This window comes from Papaver somniferum, unplaced genomic scaffold (genome assembly GCF_003573695.1).
Source record: "Papaver somniferum cultivar HN1 unplaced genomic scaffold, ASM357369v1 unplaced-scaffold_23, whole genome shotgun sequence".
Taxonomy (NCBI): Eukaryota; Viridiplantae; Streptophyta; class Magnoliopsida; order Ranunculales; family Papaveraceae; genus Papaver; species Papaver somniferum.
In genome coordinates this window covers 556,701-573,976 of record NW_020633263.1, presented here as the reverse complement: position 1 = coordinate 573,976, position 17,276 = coordinate 556,701, and the positions used below count along the sequence as shown (strand labels likewise).

At 37.1% G+C, this 17,276-nt stretch overlaps 2 protein-coding genes across 2 annotated transcripts; both read right to left on the bottom strand.

The window, feature by feature from the left end:
- Positions 1–9,084: 9,084 nt before the first annotated feature.
- On the bottom strand, positions 9,085–10,088 carry LOC113340753 (umecyanin-like). Its single transcript, XM_026585828.1, has 2 exons — positions 9,829–10,088; positions 9,085–9,641 (listed from the first exon to the last, which is right to left on the bottom strand). The coding sequence occupies exons 1-2, from the start codon at positions 10,016–10,018 to the stop codon at positions 9,292–9,294; spliced, it is 540 nt and encodes a 179-aa protein (XP_026441613.1). The 5' UTR covers positions 10,019–10,088; the 3' UTR covers positions 9,085–9,291.
- Positions 10,089–10,884: 796 nt separating this feature from the next.
- Positions 10,885–15,171, bottom strand: LOC113340752 (26S proteasome regulatory subunit 8 homolog A-like). The gene is made up of 9 exons (XM_026585827.1): positions 14,796–15,171; positions 14,356–14,453; positions 12,987–13,211; positions 12,777–12,839; positions 12,508–12,671; positions 12,217–12,373; positions 11,992–12,090; positions 11,573–11,683; positions 10,885–11,332 (listed from the first exon to the last, which is right to left on the bottom strand). The coding sequence occupies exons 1-9, from the start codon at positions 15,031–15,033 to the stop codon at positions 11,192–11,194; spliced, it is 1,296 nt and encodes a 431-aa protein (XP_026441612.1). The 5' UTR covers positions 15,034–15,171; the 3' UTR covers positions 10,885–11,191.
- Positions 15,172–17,276: the final 2,105 nt, after the last annotated feature.

Here is a 17,276-nt window from a genome sequence, read left to right as displayed (position 1 = left end):
CTTTGTTCCTCTAGGAGTAACCTTTGCCCCCCCGGGTTCTCTCTCGGCCAACTTCAGGATAGGAAGTGGTCATAGATCCATGCCTATATACAATAAGAAACCAAGTTTTAGTAAATAGATTTTGTATATTCGGTAGTATTTCCAAACATAATTTCCCTTATGTATAATCGGAAATAAAACCTAGAAACACACGATATCGCTATCCCGAATACCCATTCGGAATCTATATGGATCATTTCCTACCGAATATGCGTCATTTGGAGTTCAGTAACCTATAGTTTTTCTGGCCTGTATATTCGGTAGTAATATCAAACACATATTTCCGATTATATATAATCGGAAGTAAAACTAAGTAACTAGACACCGAATAAAAAACATTCGGAAAATTAGATGGATCATGTCCTACCGAATATGCGTCATTTGGAGTTCAGTAACCTCTAGTTTTTATGGCTTGTATATTCGGTAGTAATATCAAACACATATGTCCGATTATATATAATCGGAAACAAAACTAAGTAACTAGCCACTGAATAACAAACATTCGGACAATTAGATGAATCAATTCCTACCGAATATGCGTCCTTTGGAGTTATGAATATGCATCATATGTATTGTCTACCGAATAACTATAGAGTGAGTTATAGAGTTAAAGAAAAAACCTGCAATAGAGCCACGTTCCCGGCAACTTGGCAGGTTCCTAGCCTCGACGCCTTTCTCAACTCTTCCATCAAGAATGCTAGGCATGTCGTGCCCCAAGTTGTATAAGGTTGGCGTCGATCCGGTTGCCAGAAGTATTGGGGAATATGACACATCCAAATACACAGAGGAGATATGCAGTGGCAGCGTGATTCACTTGCTCATCAGTTAACGTTCCATTCTTTTCCTTCTCCAAGGTGCCTCGGAACATATTCATCAAAGCTGTAATGTTGATCTGTCTTGTTCTATAACTGGCATGCCTCCTAAACTCTGCTGTTGTTGTCTCTTCATCCCAACCTAAGCACTTGTTAATTAGAGAATAAAGTTGTGCCCAACTTAACTGCTTTGTGTAGTTAAACTTCACAGCTGTGCCTTGGTCGGGAAGGTTAAGAATCTGCACAACATCAACCGGGGTGATCGTCATCTCCCCAAACGGCATATGGAAAGTATCGGTCTCAGGATACATTCTCTCCACGAACGCCGATATGGCCACACGATCATGTTCCAACAATGAATTCTAGGCGGCATTAGCTAACCCCGAGTTGGCAACAATTGTCTTGAACCTTTCACATTCACCGGATAAAGGACATGCAAGCATTTTTGTTGGTGCGGCGGTAGGTTTGAGTAGACGGACCGCATCTTGATGATCCTATTAAAGTACATAAAAAAATCCTTAATACAAGTATTACGATATAACACATAGACAATACATTAATAAAAAATAGTAATTTTATTACCTCGGTTTCATATATTTCGCTGGCCCATGAGTCTTTGTATCCAAATAGCAATTTTCCTCCATCCGCTGGTAGTCCAAGGATTGTGCCTGCTGGAATACCCTTCTTCTTCAAGTGCTGAGGGACAAGATGTGATGCTTTCTTAGCAATATCCTTCCTTACAACATCTTTTCCTTTTTTGGCTTTTTGGGCACCACTTGGTTGTCCTTCTTCTTCTACTCTTTCCACTGGATCAACTGGTTCAACACTTGGTCCTGCACTTTGTTGAGCGGCTTGTTCAACACTTGGTCGCACCCCTTGTTCACTGCCTTGTTGTTCAACAGTTGGTTGCACTCCTTGTTGACTGCTTTGTTCTTGTTCGCTTTGTTGAGCACCTGAGTTATCTTTGGCACTCCTTTCCCTTCTAGCACTAGCTGTCACTTTCTTCCTCCCTTCTCGACTTTGTCTAAACAACAAAGAAAGGAACAATATTTACAAACTATACAATCGGAAGACAAAGTATGGAAATATAACCCGAATGTACACATTCGGACGTAAGAAGACACATATTGTTCCCGAATACAAAACAATCGGAAGCTAACTAAACATATTTGCAACCGAATATACATCAATTGGAGTTCAGAAGCTGTAAATTTTTCATCCTACACAATCGGAAGACAAAGTGCACATCTATAACCCGAATGTACAAATTCGGAAGTAAGAAGACACATATTTTTTCCGAATGAAAAACAATTGGAATATAACTAAACATGTTTACAACCGAATATTCATCAACTGGAGTTCAGAAACTCTAAAATTTTATCCTACACAATCGGAGGTATAAAACATTATATTGTCTTCCGAATAAATACTGGCCCCAAAATGGGATTTTTCCTTGAGATTTTTTCAATATATACATTCGGTAGTGAGTGTTCTTCCGAATACTGTGTGTCTACTTAAATATATTCGGTAGACAAAAAATTCATTAAATTACCGATTATTAGCAGTTTGTATCCAGGAAGATATGGCCACCAATATTCGGCAGATAATTATCAAATCTTTCTCCCGAATACTGTCGATGTTCTTGAGAAATGAAGAACACGACTACATTCGGTAGTAAATGAGCATGCATATCGTCCGAATTTGGATAAATAACCGAAAACCCTAGAAAATTTTTTTCTCGATTCGACGAATTAAAGCGAAATAAACCCCAAAAATGATAGATTCTTACCTAATTGGGGCCATTTGAAGTTGACGAAGTGTTTGAGTCTCGGAATTGCCACCACCGACTACATTGCCGGGTACTTGTTCTTCGCGTTCTTCTTCATTTGCAGCAAGAATTTCTTTATTTCTTGCTAAAATTCCAATGTTTGGATCGATACCCCGAGCAACATTTTTGGTTCTAGGTCTGTGGGTTTCATTTCTGTTATCCATTGTTTTATAATCGAATCGACGATGTTTTGATTTTACGATTCGCGGCGATGTTTCGGTTGAACGAGGAATTTTTTTTTTTCTTCCACAATTGGAAGATAATATGAAACTGGAAGAAGAAGAGTTGAAATGAGTAGAATTGTTTTTGATTTGGTTTTTTTTATACAGTTTTACCAGAAGGGCATTTATGTAACTTCAATATCATATAGGGTACCCCTTAACTAGAGTCTTTGGCTGGGTATAAATTGATGGCCCCTAAATCCTTTGGGGTGGCCCCTAAAAACGCCGGGAAGGATCTCACCTGCCATCTTTTTCTTCTTATTTGGTTGGGCTTGGACAGTAATTGGTTAAAGCCTCTAAGGTGCAGACAGTGTAAGAGCCTGTAGAAAAATAACCAATCAAAACAAAAACTGTAAAACAAATTTCATGTGGTTTCCAAAAATAATTTCATTTCTTATTGATTCAAAGCAGTTGGTTTGGAGGTCTAATACAGTTTGAGTAAAATGTAGACACCAGTGTCCTAAACAACACATAAGCTACAAAGTTGAGGTTATTGATAGACCTAATCCTCTCACTTTTGTAGTTCAAATGTAACATATCACTCTCTGTACAAGTACAACCATCTCTTTTGGATCCTCTCTAATGTTGAATATGACAGCCATCTCTTCTCTGACTGCCTTTCTCGCGTCTAGAACTTAGAAAAAGCTCAATAGTGGGTTCTCTCTCTTCAAGGGCAAGTCTGCTGAATCACGGTCTAGGAAAATGGAACTCAAATTGGATAACAAGATTGATCTTTGAGACGGTGTCTGGCCAATTAGCTGTTAAGACAAAGCATGAAAAGTTTAGACAGGTTCACTTCTGCAGGATAACGAAATCCAGCGTTTAAACTACTACGTCTTAAGGCCTGCCGTAATTGAGTTATGACTCCCCTCAGTTCCTTTATCCAAAATCTCGTGGATATCGTCTTTAACAATCAATGAGGAAAATCTAACCCAGAACATTTTTCACGAATGGAAAGCAAACCCTATAAAATCTCGACTAAAATTGAATGATTATTGGTTCATTCATGTTGCAACCTAAACAACAATCAAACTAGCAGTCAAACTCCACCGAGCACATCCTAATTGTTTACACTAACTTGGAGAAAACAAAATTAATTAAGTTAAGGTTAACTCTAGCAATCATAGGAAAGTCTTTCTAAAAGAGATGAAATTCCAGCAAGATGAACAGGAATATGACCTGCTAGTGCTACTAACAGATGGTAAAAGCACAAATGAACTCCAAACAACTGTTTTAATCTGCACAACGAAGATAGGCTAGTTAGCATGCAGTCATACCTCTTTCTCTATTTAGTGTTTGAAAAGTAATGTATCTCCGCAACTTGGTACTAGTGGTTGCGTTTTCAAGAGCTGCAGATGTTCACGTCCCTTAGTGTTGCTTCCTATGCTGCAAAAAGATAAAGTATACATTTAAGCCTAGACAAAGTCCATATTAGAATTTAAGGTAACACTGAGCATTCTTTCATGACGGCTTCATCACCTAGTATTATCATACTCACACATATAAAGCAAGCATAATCAGTTCCTAAACAACATTATAGACACCTTAAGCGACACCAAAACAGAAAAACATAAACATAACCGTAAAATCAACCATCATAAACACTTCGTACTTGGATCCTTCATGATTTCAATAAAGAAATCATTTTTTCCCATGCAGTTGTAAATTGAGCACTATACTCAATTCTCAGGGCACAAAATACTTGAAGGCGAACATTATGATGGATCCCTTAGCCAATTTGTTTTCATTATACAAATGAGACTAAATACAGTAGTCCGTAAATATTTCTGGATGATCTCGAAAATTGATAACCCAAACCCACTTGTTTCCAGTTGAGCACTGTGCTAAATATTGACATGAGACCAAGTACTTTAGGATGTCTTTATGATACAGAAGAGGGATCCACATTATCTCATGACTGCTTTACAAATTGAAGAGATTTCCATATAAGCATATACAAACTACTTAGATGGCCATATTATATGTTGATTTTACTAAAACATGTTATTAAAATGACTAACAAGTCTAACAGAGTATCGGCGAGTTCCCCAGCTCACCGCTCCTTGCACCCAGCCGAGCTGAGCAGGATCAACTACTCTGATTGTGGTAGATATCCCCAAACCAAGAACAGTTTTCCATCAGATGTTATTCAATGTACAAAGTAACTCAAAGCTAATGTTTATTTTTTGACAAGTCCAAGTTTATTTAAACGCAAAAAATGAGAAACCAAAAGAAACTAAGGTACCTTAAGACAAGCCAAAGGGGCCCCGTTGAAAAAATTAAACCCACCTTGTGGTAGAAAGTGTTTGGAATTTCAGCTCTTTAACCTTCATGCTTTAGGACTAAACATTATATAGAACTAACAACATGCTGAAACCTGACTAGAACCTAATATCATCATACTCAAAACCAGCACCATACATAGAAAGAATACCACATATAGTTCATACAAAAGAGATTACAGTACAAGGAAACGGACCTCACTCGCACACCTAACCTACATGACTTATTATTAACTTCTATTTCCTCGTACTACTTGATAATGGATGAGAACAAATTTTCTTTTAAAGAAAACATGTGAGACAAGAAGAGAGTCTTAGTAATGCTTGTCACATGTCACTCCAACCTTTACGTCATGAGTTGGATGACACCTCATGGCTATATTGGATGCCTAAAGGGACAAGAGACGCATCGTATAATAACATGATTGAAACATTAAAAATGCCATAAACAAAACAAAAATTAGCTAACATTAAACATGCATTAGCTTTAGTCTAAACATGATTTGTTGTGCTAACCATAAAAAGTCTAACATTCTCCCACTTGGTTAACCAACAAAGCTTTTCAAAAATTTTGCTAGCTGCACACTTAAATCAAATAGTACGCTAGCCTTCGACTGTAGAGACTTATACGTCACATTTAAGATGCATAAGCCATTTCTACAATCAGAAAAAGTAGACAACCTACTATTCTCAAGAAAAACATTTTATTTTCAAAATAGAAAACATTTTAATTTGCATAACCATACGCCAACAGCAAGCTGTATAACAAACTGATGTATTTTTGGTCAATAGGGTTCTTGAAGCCCTAAAAGATGGAATTCGACTATATTCGTGAGTTAAGTTGTGTTTTCAAGAATCTAGAAAAAATTACTACCTCCATTTCAAAAAGATAGGTTTGTTTCATGTGTAATAGCTTACAAATTGTAAATGAAACCAGTCTATCTTTTTGAGACGAAGAGAGTATATAACTTTACAAATTGGAGGGCTTAGAGTCGTATCGTGACCAAATTTCTTTGATTTAGAAGTCCAAAACGTGTCAAAGAAGTGCTTCTCCACTTGTTCCTGCCGCTTATAACAAACAAAAAAAGCGTCAAGAATCAACAGGTTCAATCCCCACAACCGTGTCGACCGTAAAGGTCCTTGGCCTATTTCCCATCAAAACAGACCCCTACTAAGCTAATCTATGATATTCTCTTCGGCCTCCAAGTAAGCTCTTGCATGGTCATCTATCATTCTCATCTTCTTTCTTAATATTAATTAAGAACTAGGGTCAATAAATTAGGATAATACATTGGTCTACTTATGTTTACACAAGTGACTAATAAGTCGAGTTTTGTCAATAGGAGATTCGAGCCTAGTTAGCAATTCGGGATTCGGCAAATATACGGAACGTCAAACGTACGAGTATTATACGGTTTTGTAAAATCCAGATTCGGTCCAAAATTCGGTCAACGAGACGTGATTCGTTAGTAATTCGGAACAGCATACGTACGTGTATAATTCGATTTATAAATGTGAGTTCGGCTTTGAAAATTCGGTATCTATATATAACAAATAATTTGTATTTATAAGGTCATAGACCAATTTTTATGCATATGTGTGAGTTATTTAAAGAAAAAATAAACTTAATATGATGATATTAATAATATATACAACATTAGTTATCCAAGAGGACGTCGTATGGTGGTTTAGATGCTTGGTTAGTGAGTTTGAGATCTCTCTCACCTTCACCTTCAAATCTCTTCAGTCGTTTTTGTTTCATAAAAATTACAATACGTCTAATATTCGGACGTGTATGTTCGGGAGGCAGTAAAGCCCAAAAAGTGGGATCTTTGAAAAGTAAAAGCTAAAGAATTTATGGCGAATTAAACGGACGTATCATTCGGGATACGTAAAATTCGTGAACGATTCGCGAATAATCCAGGAATGCCACATACTACGCGATTTGGGTTCGGAGTTGCAAACGTACGCGAATAAGACGGTAAAATTCGTGAATGATCCGCGAATCATTCGCGAACTTACTAACTAGGGATTCGAGTTTTGTTAACAGGAGGGAAGTAATGGATACGAGGAAGGAGAGCACGTGAGGTGGAAGTAAATTTGAAGATTTTGTATAATTAAAAAAATGTTAACTTGGTGATTTGAAATTTTAATTTCTGATAGCAAAGATGGTCAATATTAGACAATGATAGATCATGCTATTACGCCAAGATCAAAAGCCTTGATAATTAACATAGAAACTGCATATAAATATGATATGATTTTATCAATTGTGTTATGGAAGAAATAAGACACTCTTGGAGAACCAAAGAAACTCAATTCAGGGGATGGATTGCCCACATCGATATTTATATTTGTCTACAGGTTTCTTAGTGTAGAGGATAGGTTCTATCACATTCCACCCCACTTTATTCACTCCTCAAATCCATTCTTCCCTCCTATTAACAGTGAGTTCCCCAGCTTGCCGATCCTTGCTCCTAGCTGAGCAGGATCTGAGAAACAAACAAGCTCGACTACACGATTGTGGTATCCAGATTATGTATCCGATTGCAAAGTATTTGAGAAAATTGCTCCCAAAGGGGGTATCCAGATTTAATCAAAACTGTATAACCTAATCAACAAAAACAATCACCAATTTGGCAACCCTAGTATATGATTGGCACAGGAGACTGATAAGAAACCCATTACTGACAGATTATGTATCTGATTTCATAGTACTTGGGCATCTTGCTCTAAAGGGGTAATCCATCTAACATAAAAAGTCACTGTATGTAGATCCGCTTTAATATATATCATACTAAAATACACAAACAAAGACAATGAATATATTTTCTAGGTTTCTGGAGATACAAATTCTAGTGTAGGACAATAGTGGAAATGAACATGATAAGGAGGGATAGACTGCCAACAGCTACCGAGTAAGCAGAGTTCCCCGGATCAGTGGTGGTTTTAGGTGGAGTTCTGAAACTAGATGGAGTTTCAGGTCCAGAATTGCTACTGACATTGATGGTTATGTCTGGCCTAGTTCATAGTGCTGCAAATGTAGTATTAGCCTGTCGAGATACTGTAAGATCTGTCCCAGACAAGGGCTTGGAGTGGGCAAAATAAATGAAGGTTCAAGAATTTTACACTTTAGTAGGATTCCATGTAGACTGTAGAAATTGCTTTCTAATCTCTATGGGCTGGAGGGTCTTCTCCCCTTTGTTGGAGTCCTGCTGCTAACTCAAATGTTTATTTTTCCTTTTATATGTTTAATCTTACCCATTCAGATAATATTATAAAACATAAGCCTCTGTAGTTCTAGGAGATCTAGATGATGGTTGTTTATGAAATGGTTCCAGCATGATGAAGGTGAGTTCTTGGTTTAATTAACAAAATTGATTACAGGCTAATGTCATGTACAAAAAGAATGGATTAAAGTTGAGTTTGAGATCAGAGGTTTTTTGAATCTTAAAGCCATCATTTCTGACGAAGTAAATGGCATATAGATCCAAGCTAGAGATTTCTTATACTTCGACCAATATTTGCTTGGTACAGTATGGTTTGACCTTATTTTGTAGATGTTGCTAGATTATGTGTTTGATCGTTTGTATTGGTGCCCTAGTTTTTGACTTGTTATAGTGCTTAAAACATCCTCTCTTAGAGCTGTTATGGTTTACTTGTTTTCTGATTGTTAAGTTTGATGGATGAGATTAATTTTTATGTTGGACAGAGTTCAGGACAGGTACTTAAAAACAACATCCTCTCCTAGAACTGTTATAGATTACTTCTTTGGTATTGGTTAATAAGATCAATTTTTATGTCGGAAAAGTATGTCATGTAAAACCTTTTTCATCTTTTAGATTTTGTTTGTATTAGTAAATTCTTGTTATAGGTGATTTTGGCATAGTTTAGCAACAAAATGGACACGAAATAAGTAGTATCACAATCGTATTATAGTCAAGCTGATGAGCTAGAGATCTAGCCACATTATTCTTTAAATAAAAAATAACAATTACACCCGTTACACATGCCCTATAGGCTACAGAGATTGGCATTGTACTGGATATCCTAGTAAATTACAGAGATCTCAAATAGAAAATCTGCTTTGAAATTGAGAACTTATCATTCTAATGTAATAAAATAGTGGAAATGAACAACATAGCCAGGGCGAAACTGGCAGTAGCGGTGTGTGAAGCAGAGTTGCGTGGAGTAGGAGCAATAGGCAGAGTGGTGGTAGTGGTAGGGGAATTAGATGGAGTTTCGGTTTCAGAATCATCAGTGACATTGATGGCTAATCTCTGACCTTCTTTACAGTGCGTACTGATGGTGCAGATGAAGTAGTGTGGGCCAGTCGAGTTAAGAGGGATCCTCGCAGGACCTTGTTTCAGGATGTTGTTTTGGTTCGATGCGGTGCAGCTATCGTAATCTTCCATTGATACTTTTGCCACATCATGTGCATTTGTGCGAAAGTTAAAGACTGCGAAACAGATGAAGTTAGATAATTGAACTGCAAAATTTCTACAGATCTATTGAGAAGCAAAACCAACATATAAATCAAGCTTTTACTATTTTTTCTGGGTCAAAATAGTTTTCTGTTTTAGGACCTTTACAGGAACGAAGAAAACGCCATTACTGAAATCTGGGATAGAACTTAAGTGGCTTACCTAGGGTGTCACCGACTTCGAATTTCCTTCCAGCAGCCCAGGTGCGATAGACTTGATCGTTACCCACGGTTGGTACTGTCCATCCTTCTTTGTCTAAGACATCAATATCGTCAGAGGTTGCATGATGAAGCAAAGCAAATGCAGTGACGAAAACAAGTAAGAATCCTCTCAGACCCACATTAGAAGTCATCTCTAGCTCTCTTTAACTCTGTGATCTCTGCAGGTCCTCCCTGAAATGCGTATGAAGCTGTGAAATTGTAATATGAGAAGAGGAGGGTTAGGGAGCTATATAATCCCCAAACTGACTTGTAAAGAAGACTAGACTCCAGTATAAGACAGGAACAGTGTAGAGAAAAGTCCTGTTGAAAAATCAATGGTTGGAAAAGTACAGTGTGAATAACTTAAACGAAACGCCGTAGGCTTAGTCAAATTCTATGACTTGATCGGCTTGACTGCCAAAGTCTTGCCTGTAGTAACAGCCATGAAATTTGAGTGTAACGTTAAGGCTTGTGGGATATGCTGATCCCACTCTAGGGAACTTCATTGCGGAGATTGATGGAGATTTTCAAGCTACTACTAAGAATTGTTAACTGCATTCTGAATTGTTTTTGGTACATTGTTGTGCTTACAGCCACACTTCCGCTTCAGTTATACCCATTTTACGGTGTCTAATACTAGCAGTAAATAAATTTGTGGATATATCTTGGTGCAAGCTGTAATATGCTGATAGCAACTGACCTCAACCTTTATAAATTACATTATGTATATGGACCTCAACCAAAAATAAACATGTTACTGCAGAAAAGCAAATCAGAAGTACGGAGTTTGCAGTGATTACCTGGCAGAGGAAACTTAAGATTTGAAGACGTCGGAAAACAATGACAAAGACAGGGGGCAATGATATTGGCTAACATTCAATTTTTAAGGGGGGCGCTTTTATGACTTGACTACAACGTGGGAATTGTTTGAAGCGGAGAACAGAGGCCCCTACATGAATAGTTTAGGAACGTTCAAAAACTATGAAACTCGGCACCCATTATTTTTCAGACCTAACCATGCAGTAGTACAATAGCATAAATACTTCTTTCTCATCTTCTTTTAGTTTTAGCGTGTAACATTCTCCCCAAACTCAGCTTCTGACCAGTTAACAGTGATTGCTAGTAAGAGTGGACGGATAAAATACATAGATCTTAAAGTTAAACATTGGAACAAATTCAGACTGAGTTGAGAGAGAATCAATCAGATACAAATGAGTCTGATTAAGAAAAGACACCCGGTTCTGTATTTCTTAATCCCACTGGAAAGAAATACAATAAAGAAAAACACAGGGGAGAGTTCGTGTTCAGGGAGCATAAAAAAAGGTCTACTTCCATAACTTCCGCAGGGACATGTTCTTATCTGTCTCTTTCTTCATTACCTTCGCCACTGCCATCTCGAAATCTTCCTGTGTTACGTGCACTCTCCTCTCCCTTAGAGCAAACATTCCTGCTTCTGTGCACACAGCCTGGAAAATAGGAGTAGATCAGTGAGAAAGTTCATTACACAGGTTATTACATAATGACCTATAAAAGATGTCTTTGAGGGGATATCTCATAACAACTTAGGTACAGGTAATAATGATCATGCATCAGCTCGAGAATACAAAATTGTGCTTCTACAGTTGCTGTGGAATGAATTACCGAGTGAACTGGTCGGTAAACAGCAACAAATTTACCAAAACAGAAAATAAGAGGTAATGACAAACCTTCAGCTCAGCGCCAGATGCCCCACCCATCTTCTCTGCTATCTTCTTCAGATCAATTCCACGCATCAGGTTCATTCTCCTTGAGTGGATTTTCAAAATATCCCATCGAGACTACAAGAAGCAAGAAGATGTGAAACAAAAATCATGAGACGCTGGCTAAGAGTAAATCATGCAAACTGAATCAGAGCACATTATTTACAAGAATTTTTAAGATTTACAATTTCAGCAGCAAAGTTGTTTTACTAAAAATATCTACTGCTAGTAAGATTATCAAACAACTAAATGATGGGCATAGAATCATGAAAACAACTAAGAAAATCAAGACACGAGATCAAAATGATTCAGGAGGTGCCAAAACTACCTGTTTCACCCAGAGGTACTAGGGTGAACACTAGTCAAGGTGAACGTATATTACATACCTCCTCGTTCGGATTTGGAAACTCAATTTTCCTGTCAATACGTCCAGGCCTTAGGAGTGCTGGATCCAGAATATCAATCCTATTTGTAGCCATCAGAACCTGTAAAAATCATGCATCGAATTGTAAGAAATAAGCACCAAGGAGAAATATCAAACTTTATGCTACAATATCACAGTAATTGATTTTCTACGAATGCCCAACGTATCTAAGAATTATCGAGTATACCTTGATCTTGTTTGATGCTTCAAATCCATCCAACTGATTAAGAAGCTCAAGCATGGTCCTCTGCACTTCACTATCACCATTACCAGTTCCAGATTCCATACGGGCTGATCCAATACTGTCAATTTCGTCCATGAAAATGATTGAAGGCGCATGTTCCCTGTAAAAAAGCAATACAACACAAGCCATATAAATAGAAGGTAGACCAAAACCAGAAACTAGTATATCCATTTAATCATCTCTAACAGTCGGTTACAAATTGAAGTGAAGCTTTCCAGAAAAATGATGACGTACCTAGCCATAACGAAAAGCTCTCTGACCATTCTAGATCCTTCTCCAATGTATTTCTGAACCAGCTCGGAACCAGAAACCCTAATAAAGGTACAGTCGGTATGATGAGCCACTGCCCTTGCGAGAAGTGTTTTCCCTGTTCCAGGTGGACCGTAAAGCAGGACTCCCTATCAAACAATAAAGAAAGAGTGGGAATAAGGAGTTGGGGAAACGTGAACAATTACAAAGCTATAAAACAGCACAGACAAACAACTTCGGTACAAAAGAATTACCTTTGGTTGAGCAATTCCAAGACTCTCAAAAAGCTCAGGATGCTTAATTGGCAGCTCAATGACCTGTAGATCAGAAGAAAGCACAACTGGTTTAAGTAATTCTGATAGCAAATTCGACCAGAATGTATATAACATTAGGAAACCTCATTTTGACGGTTCAATTATGAACCAAATCTGAAATTAAAAGTAAAAGGTTGTCCGCATAAGAACCTCTTTGATCTCCTTAATTTGCTGATCAAGACCACCAATCATGTCATATGTAGAGTCTGGAACTTTTTCAACTTTCATGAGGTTGACAAGAGGATCTACTTTACTGGGCAAAACCAAGTGGAGTACATAGCTATCATTACGAAGAGCAACTCTTGTTGTGGGGGTAATTTTTGTGATGTCAATGCTTTTATCAATGTCGACAACATACTTCCCTTCTGGGTGAACCTACATTCAAGAAAATTATTAAGAAAAAAGGCCATCAGAACAGAACTCCAAAAGGGTGCATGCACTACAGAACAAAATTGAACATAAGAAAGCCACAAAACATGTATTGCAAAAGCAATCTTCATGTCAGACACGTTGGAGTTCAAATTTTGTTTTCATGACCTACATCATCAGCTCAACTAATTTGGCATGCAATACATGATAGAGGCACACTTTTTCCATACTGAATCAGAGGTTTGTGCATGATAACTACTTTAACATAATGGCGTAAGATTTTCAATCAGCTGATTGAACAAGAAGAGAGTGAAACTGGAGCACCGAGTGGAAGCCATATACATAGCTATCCTGTGTCAAATCATCTTTTTGGCTTGTCAAATACTACAAAACCATTGGATGGCTGCTAATGTTCAGAATCCTGTTGTCAGCAAACTGCAACTGGTCCTAACGTACTCTCTAATTAGGTGTAGTTCTATGATGTTTACACTCTTCTGGTCTCTTGCTACAGTTGATTTAGGTATGATGGCTTCAGAGTCAAATTTGATCAGTTATTGAGCTCTCTTTTCGATGCACAGCAGCTTTCTATGAGTCTACTCCTTTGGAACGTATACTAAGTTGTAAGAGACCCCAAAGTTAAAATGAAAAAAAAAATCTTGTAGAACAGAGCAAGATTTGAGTATTTTAGACCTAAATCTCGCATCCAACTTTGTTAAGACTGTTATGGCTACCACTACTACTTTAGACTATCTTGGAGTTCTGGCTATTACTATTTTCTAAGTCCAACCCACACAAGTACGCAACGTCTTATCAAGATAAATAATGTTTTTTTTTAAATAAGCAAATATTTTATGAACAACTACGGAAAGTTATATACAGAAATGTCACAGCCGTTTACAGGAGCTTCCATAACAGAGCATTTCAGGCTGTTGTGTAGAATCTAAACCACTCTATTCCCTTCTTAAATGATAGAATCAATTTTACATGCTATAAATGCCACACCCACAAACAAGGGAAGCAAAGGAGTCGTTGAGACTGAAAGATGGAGAAGGATGACCATAGCAAGATGCAAAACCAATTCAATGAACTGATAAGGAAGGATAAAAGAAACACTATAAAGCAAGAGAAACATTGTCCCTCACTAACTTACCTTAACTAACACCTTCGATTTCCCCATAACTTTCACCACCTCTCCAACATAAGATCCAGGCTCCTGAAGCAACTGCAACTCTTCTTTGAGCATCCTCACTGTCGTAAGAACAAACACACTTCGTAAGCCCAAATTTTTAATCCAAATACTCTAAATCCCCTAACTAATAATGAATCCTAAGATATAAACTCAATAACTACAAATAATTCAGTGATAATCAAAGGATAAGATACTTAACTATCAAAACCCTAATTTCAAAAAAAAAAAAAAAAAATTAAGATAATAAAGGGAAATCAACCACGAATTTAGTGTAAAACAAGTAAAATCACCTGAACGAAACACAAAACCATATCAATTATCCCAAACGAACACTAATTTGAGAAAAAATCCAAATTAGGGTTACGTAGTAATGTGAAAAAGAGAAGTCGGTTCGATATTACCTCTAGAATTGAGATCATTACGCTGAGCTTCAAGACGATTCAAATTATGAGACTTCTGTCGAACTTGAAGCTGAAGATCGTGAATATGTTGAAGGTAATATTGTCTAAGACCTTCACCTGGTTTATTCTTGGTCATCATGGCATTCTTTAAGTTTATCGCATCGATAAATGATGAACCATTTGATTCTATATGCTTCCTTTGTACTATCTGCTTCCTTTGTACTTCTGCTTCCGCCATTAGAGAGCTTCAGAGGTTCAGGTTTCTTGTTAATGAAGTTTAGATTTCGTGTTCTTCTTTCTCTCCACTTCCTCTCTGCAGAGAGTTTTGTGTTGCCACCGCCTCAGTTTTTCCTTCACACTCTTTTATTAGGCCGTGTTTGGTACCATCGACCCAGAGGTGTTTTTCTTTCATCTTTTTTCTTTTACGGGCCGGGACTTCTAATAGTAGAACCATGAACCTCTCCGTCCATACCTTAAAAAAAAAGAACAGTGGTTCTGAACAGAGTGTTTGTTCGAACTACATAAAAACGGTTTACTTATAAAATCGGGATTTTTTTGTATTTGCGGTTATCAGAATTATGTTGTGTGTTTTTACTTTACTTTCTGCATTATAATTGTTGTTTCAGTTATAATAGAGTAATTGTATTTGTACATTAACTAAAAACATTTGGGTTTGATCCCTATAGTTAGGCAAGTGTAGACCTTTATCTTCTTGACATTCTTTGTCTATACTAGATCATGCAAAGTGTGTGTCATATAGGTTGATATAAAAAAATGTGGTATATTCGATACCCTCATCATTCCATATATTGTCTTTATAAGATTATACAAGGTGTTTAGTTGGTACGAAAAAATTGTGGTGTACTTGGTATCCTCGTCATTTCAATCGCAACATCAATCCCTAGCTTCTTGTTCTCCTTCTCCTCATGTATATATAAGAGTTTCGAAAGTCTTCTTATATGGATATGTCTGTTACAAGTCTTAGAGTCCCAATTTTCCTTGATTTTTTTTTTTTGCTAGGAAAATTAAATTCATTAATATTAATGAGAGATTACAGCCTGAGGGAGAAAATATGGGTGATTGTTGACATCCCACTCTCCTAAAATTCTCAACATTCTACTGTGTTTTGCAGCTAAATCTGCTAAGCTATTATGATCTCTCTTAAGATGAATGAATCTAAAGAGGAGAAATATCTTTTAGAAGGAAAGGACAATCATCTAATACAGAGCATGAGGTCCTACTAGTTTGTCCTTTGCTATTATTCAGATAAGCTATAATGTTTTTAGCATCACTTATAATGTAAAAGTCCTGAAAGTTATTCTTTTTAATCCAACTTGCAGCCTCCAGTATTGTTGCACTTTCAGCTACTTCAGAACTTGCACTCCTCCCCGAGACTAACTTGCATCCCTTGAAGTCACCTGAAGAGTTTAAAGCCACAATCCCAACACCAGAGTCATTAGTATTCTTGTCAAAGGAAGCATCACAGAAAATTAGAAGACTTTTATGGGATACAGATTCAAGAAAATTAGAAGCAATATCAGGAACAACATTGGTTATGTTGGGCACAGATACAGGGGCAAATACATTAATGGTTTCACCCACAATTCTTAGAGCATTTCTAGCAGTAATCTGAGGGTTTAAATGTATGTTATCAAACACTTTCGAGCATATGTCTTTCCAGATACACCAGGACGCAGTAAGGACAGTAGCTGATTTCTCTTGTAGAGGTTTGGATATGAGCCACTTATAAATCCAGTACTTAATACTGAAGTTGGTATCAGAATCCTGCAAAATAGAGTTACTAACAGCAGGAATGTTTGACCAAACATTTTTAGCAAAAGAGTAGTGAATTAACATATGTTCTAGAGTTTCAGTGGCACCAGAGTTACAAGATTTACACCTATCATCATGGGTGTGGTTGAATCTAGCTAGTTGGATGCCAGTAGGTAGGATATTCTCAAAACACTTCCATATAAACAATTGGGTCCTAGGCAAAAGCTAAGACTTCCAGATAGCCTTATGTGTTTCAAAATCAAGGTTGGGACTAGAATTATGAGGCAATTCATTTGCTAGCATTTTGTAGACAGATTTTACAGTTAAGATACCATTTCTATTGTAATGCCAAATTAAAGTATCACAACCAGAAATTGGAATTCTCATGCTGCATATTTTTTGACAATTATCACTAGTGAAAAAGGACTCAATTAAATTTGTCTTCCAAGTTTTAGACTCATAATTGATAAACTCAGCAACTTTATAGTTGGGGTTTGGATAATTGACACACAAAGACTGAGAAGGGTTTAGAATCCAGTTGTTAGTGAAGTCCTGAACTGAATTACCATCTCTAATGTCCCAATAAGCATGTTGTTTTAAGATATATAGACCATGACAGATACTAGACCACACCCAAGACATAGATCAAGGTTTCTTGTAATGGAGAAGGTGACGGTTCTTGAAATACTTGCACTTAAGAATTTGAAC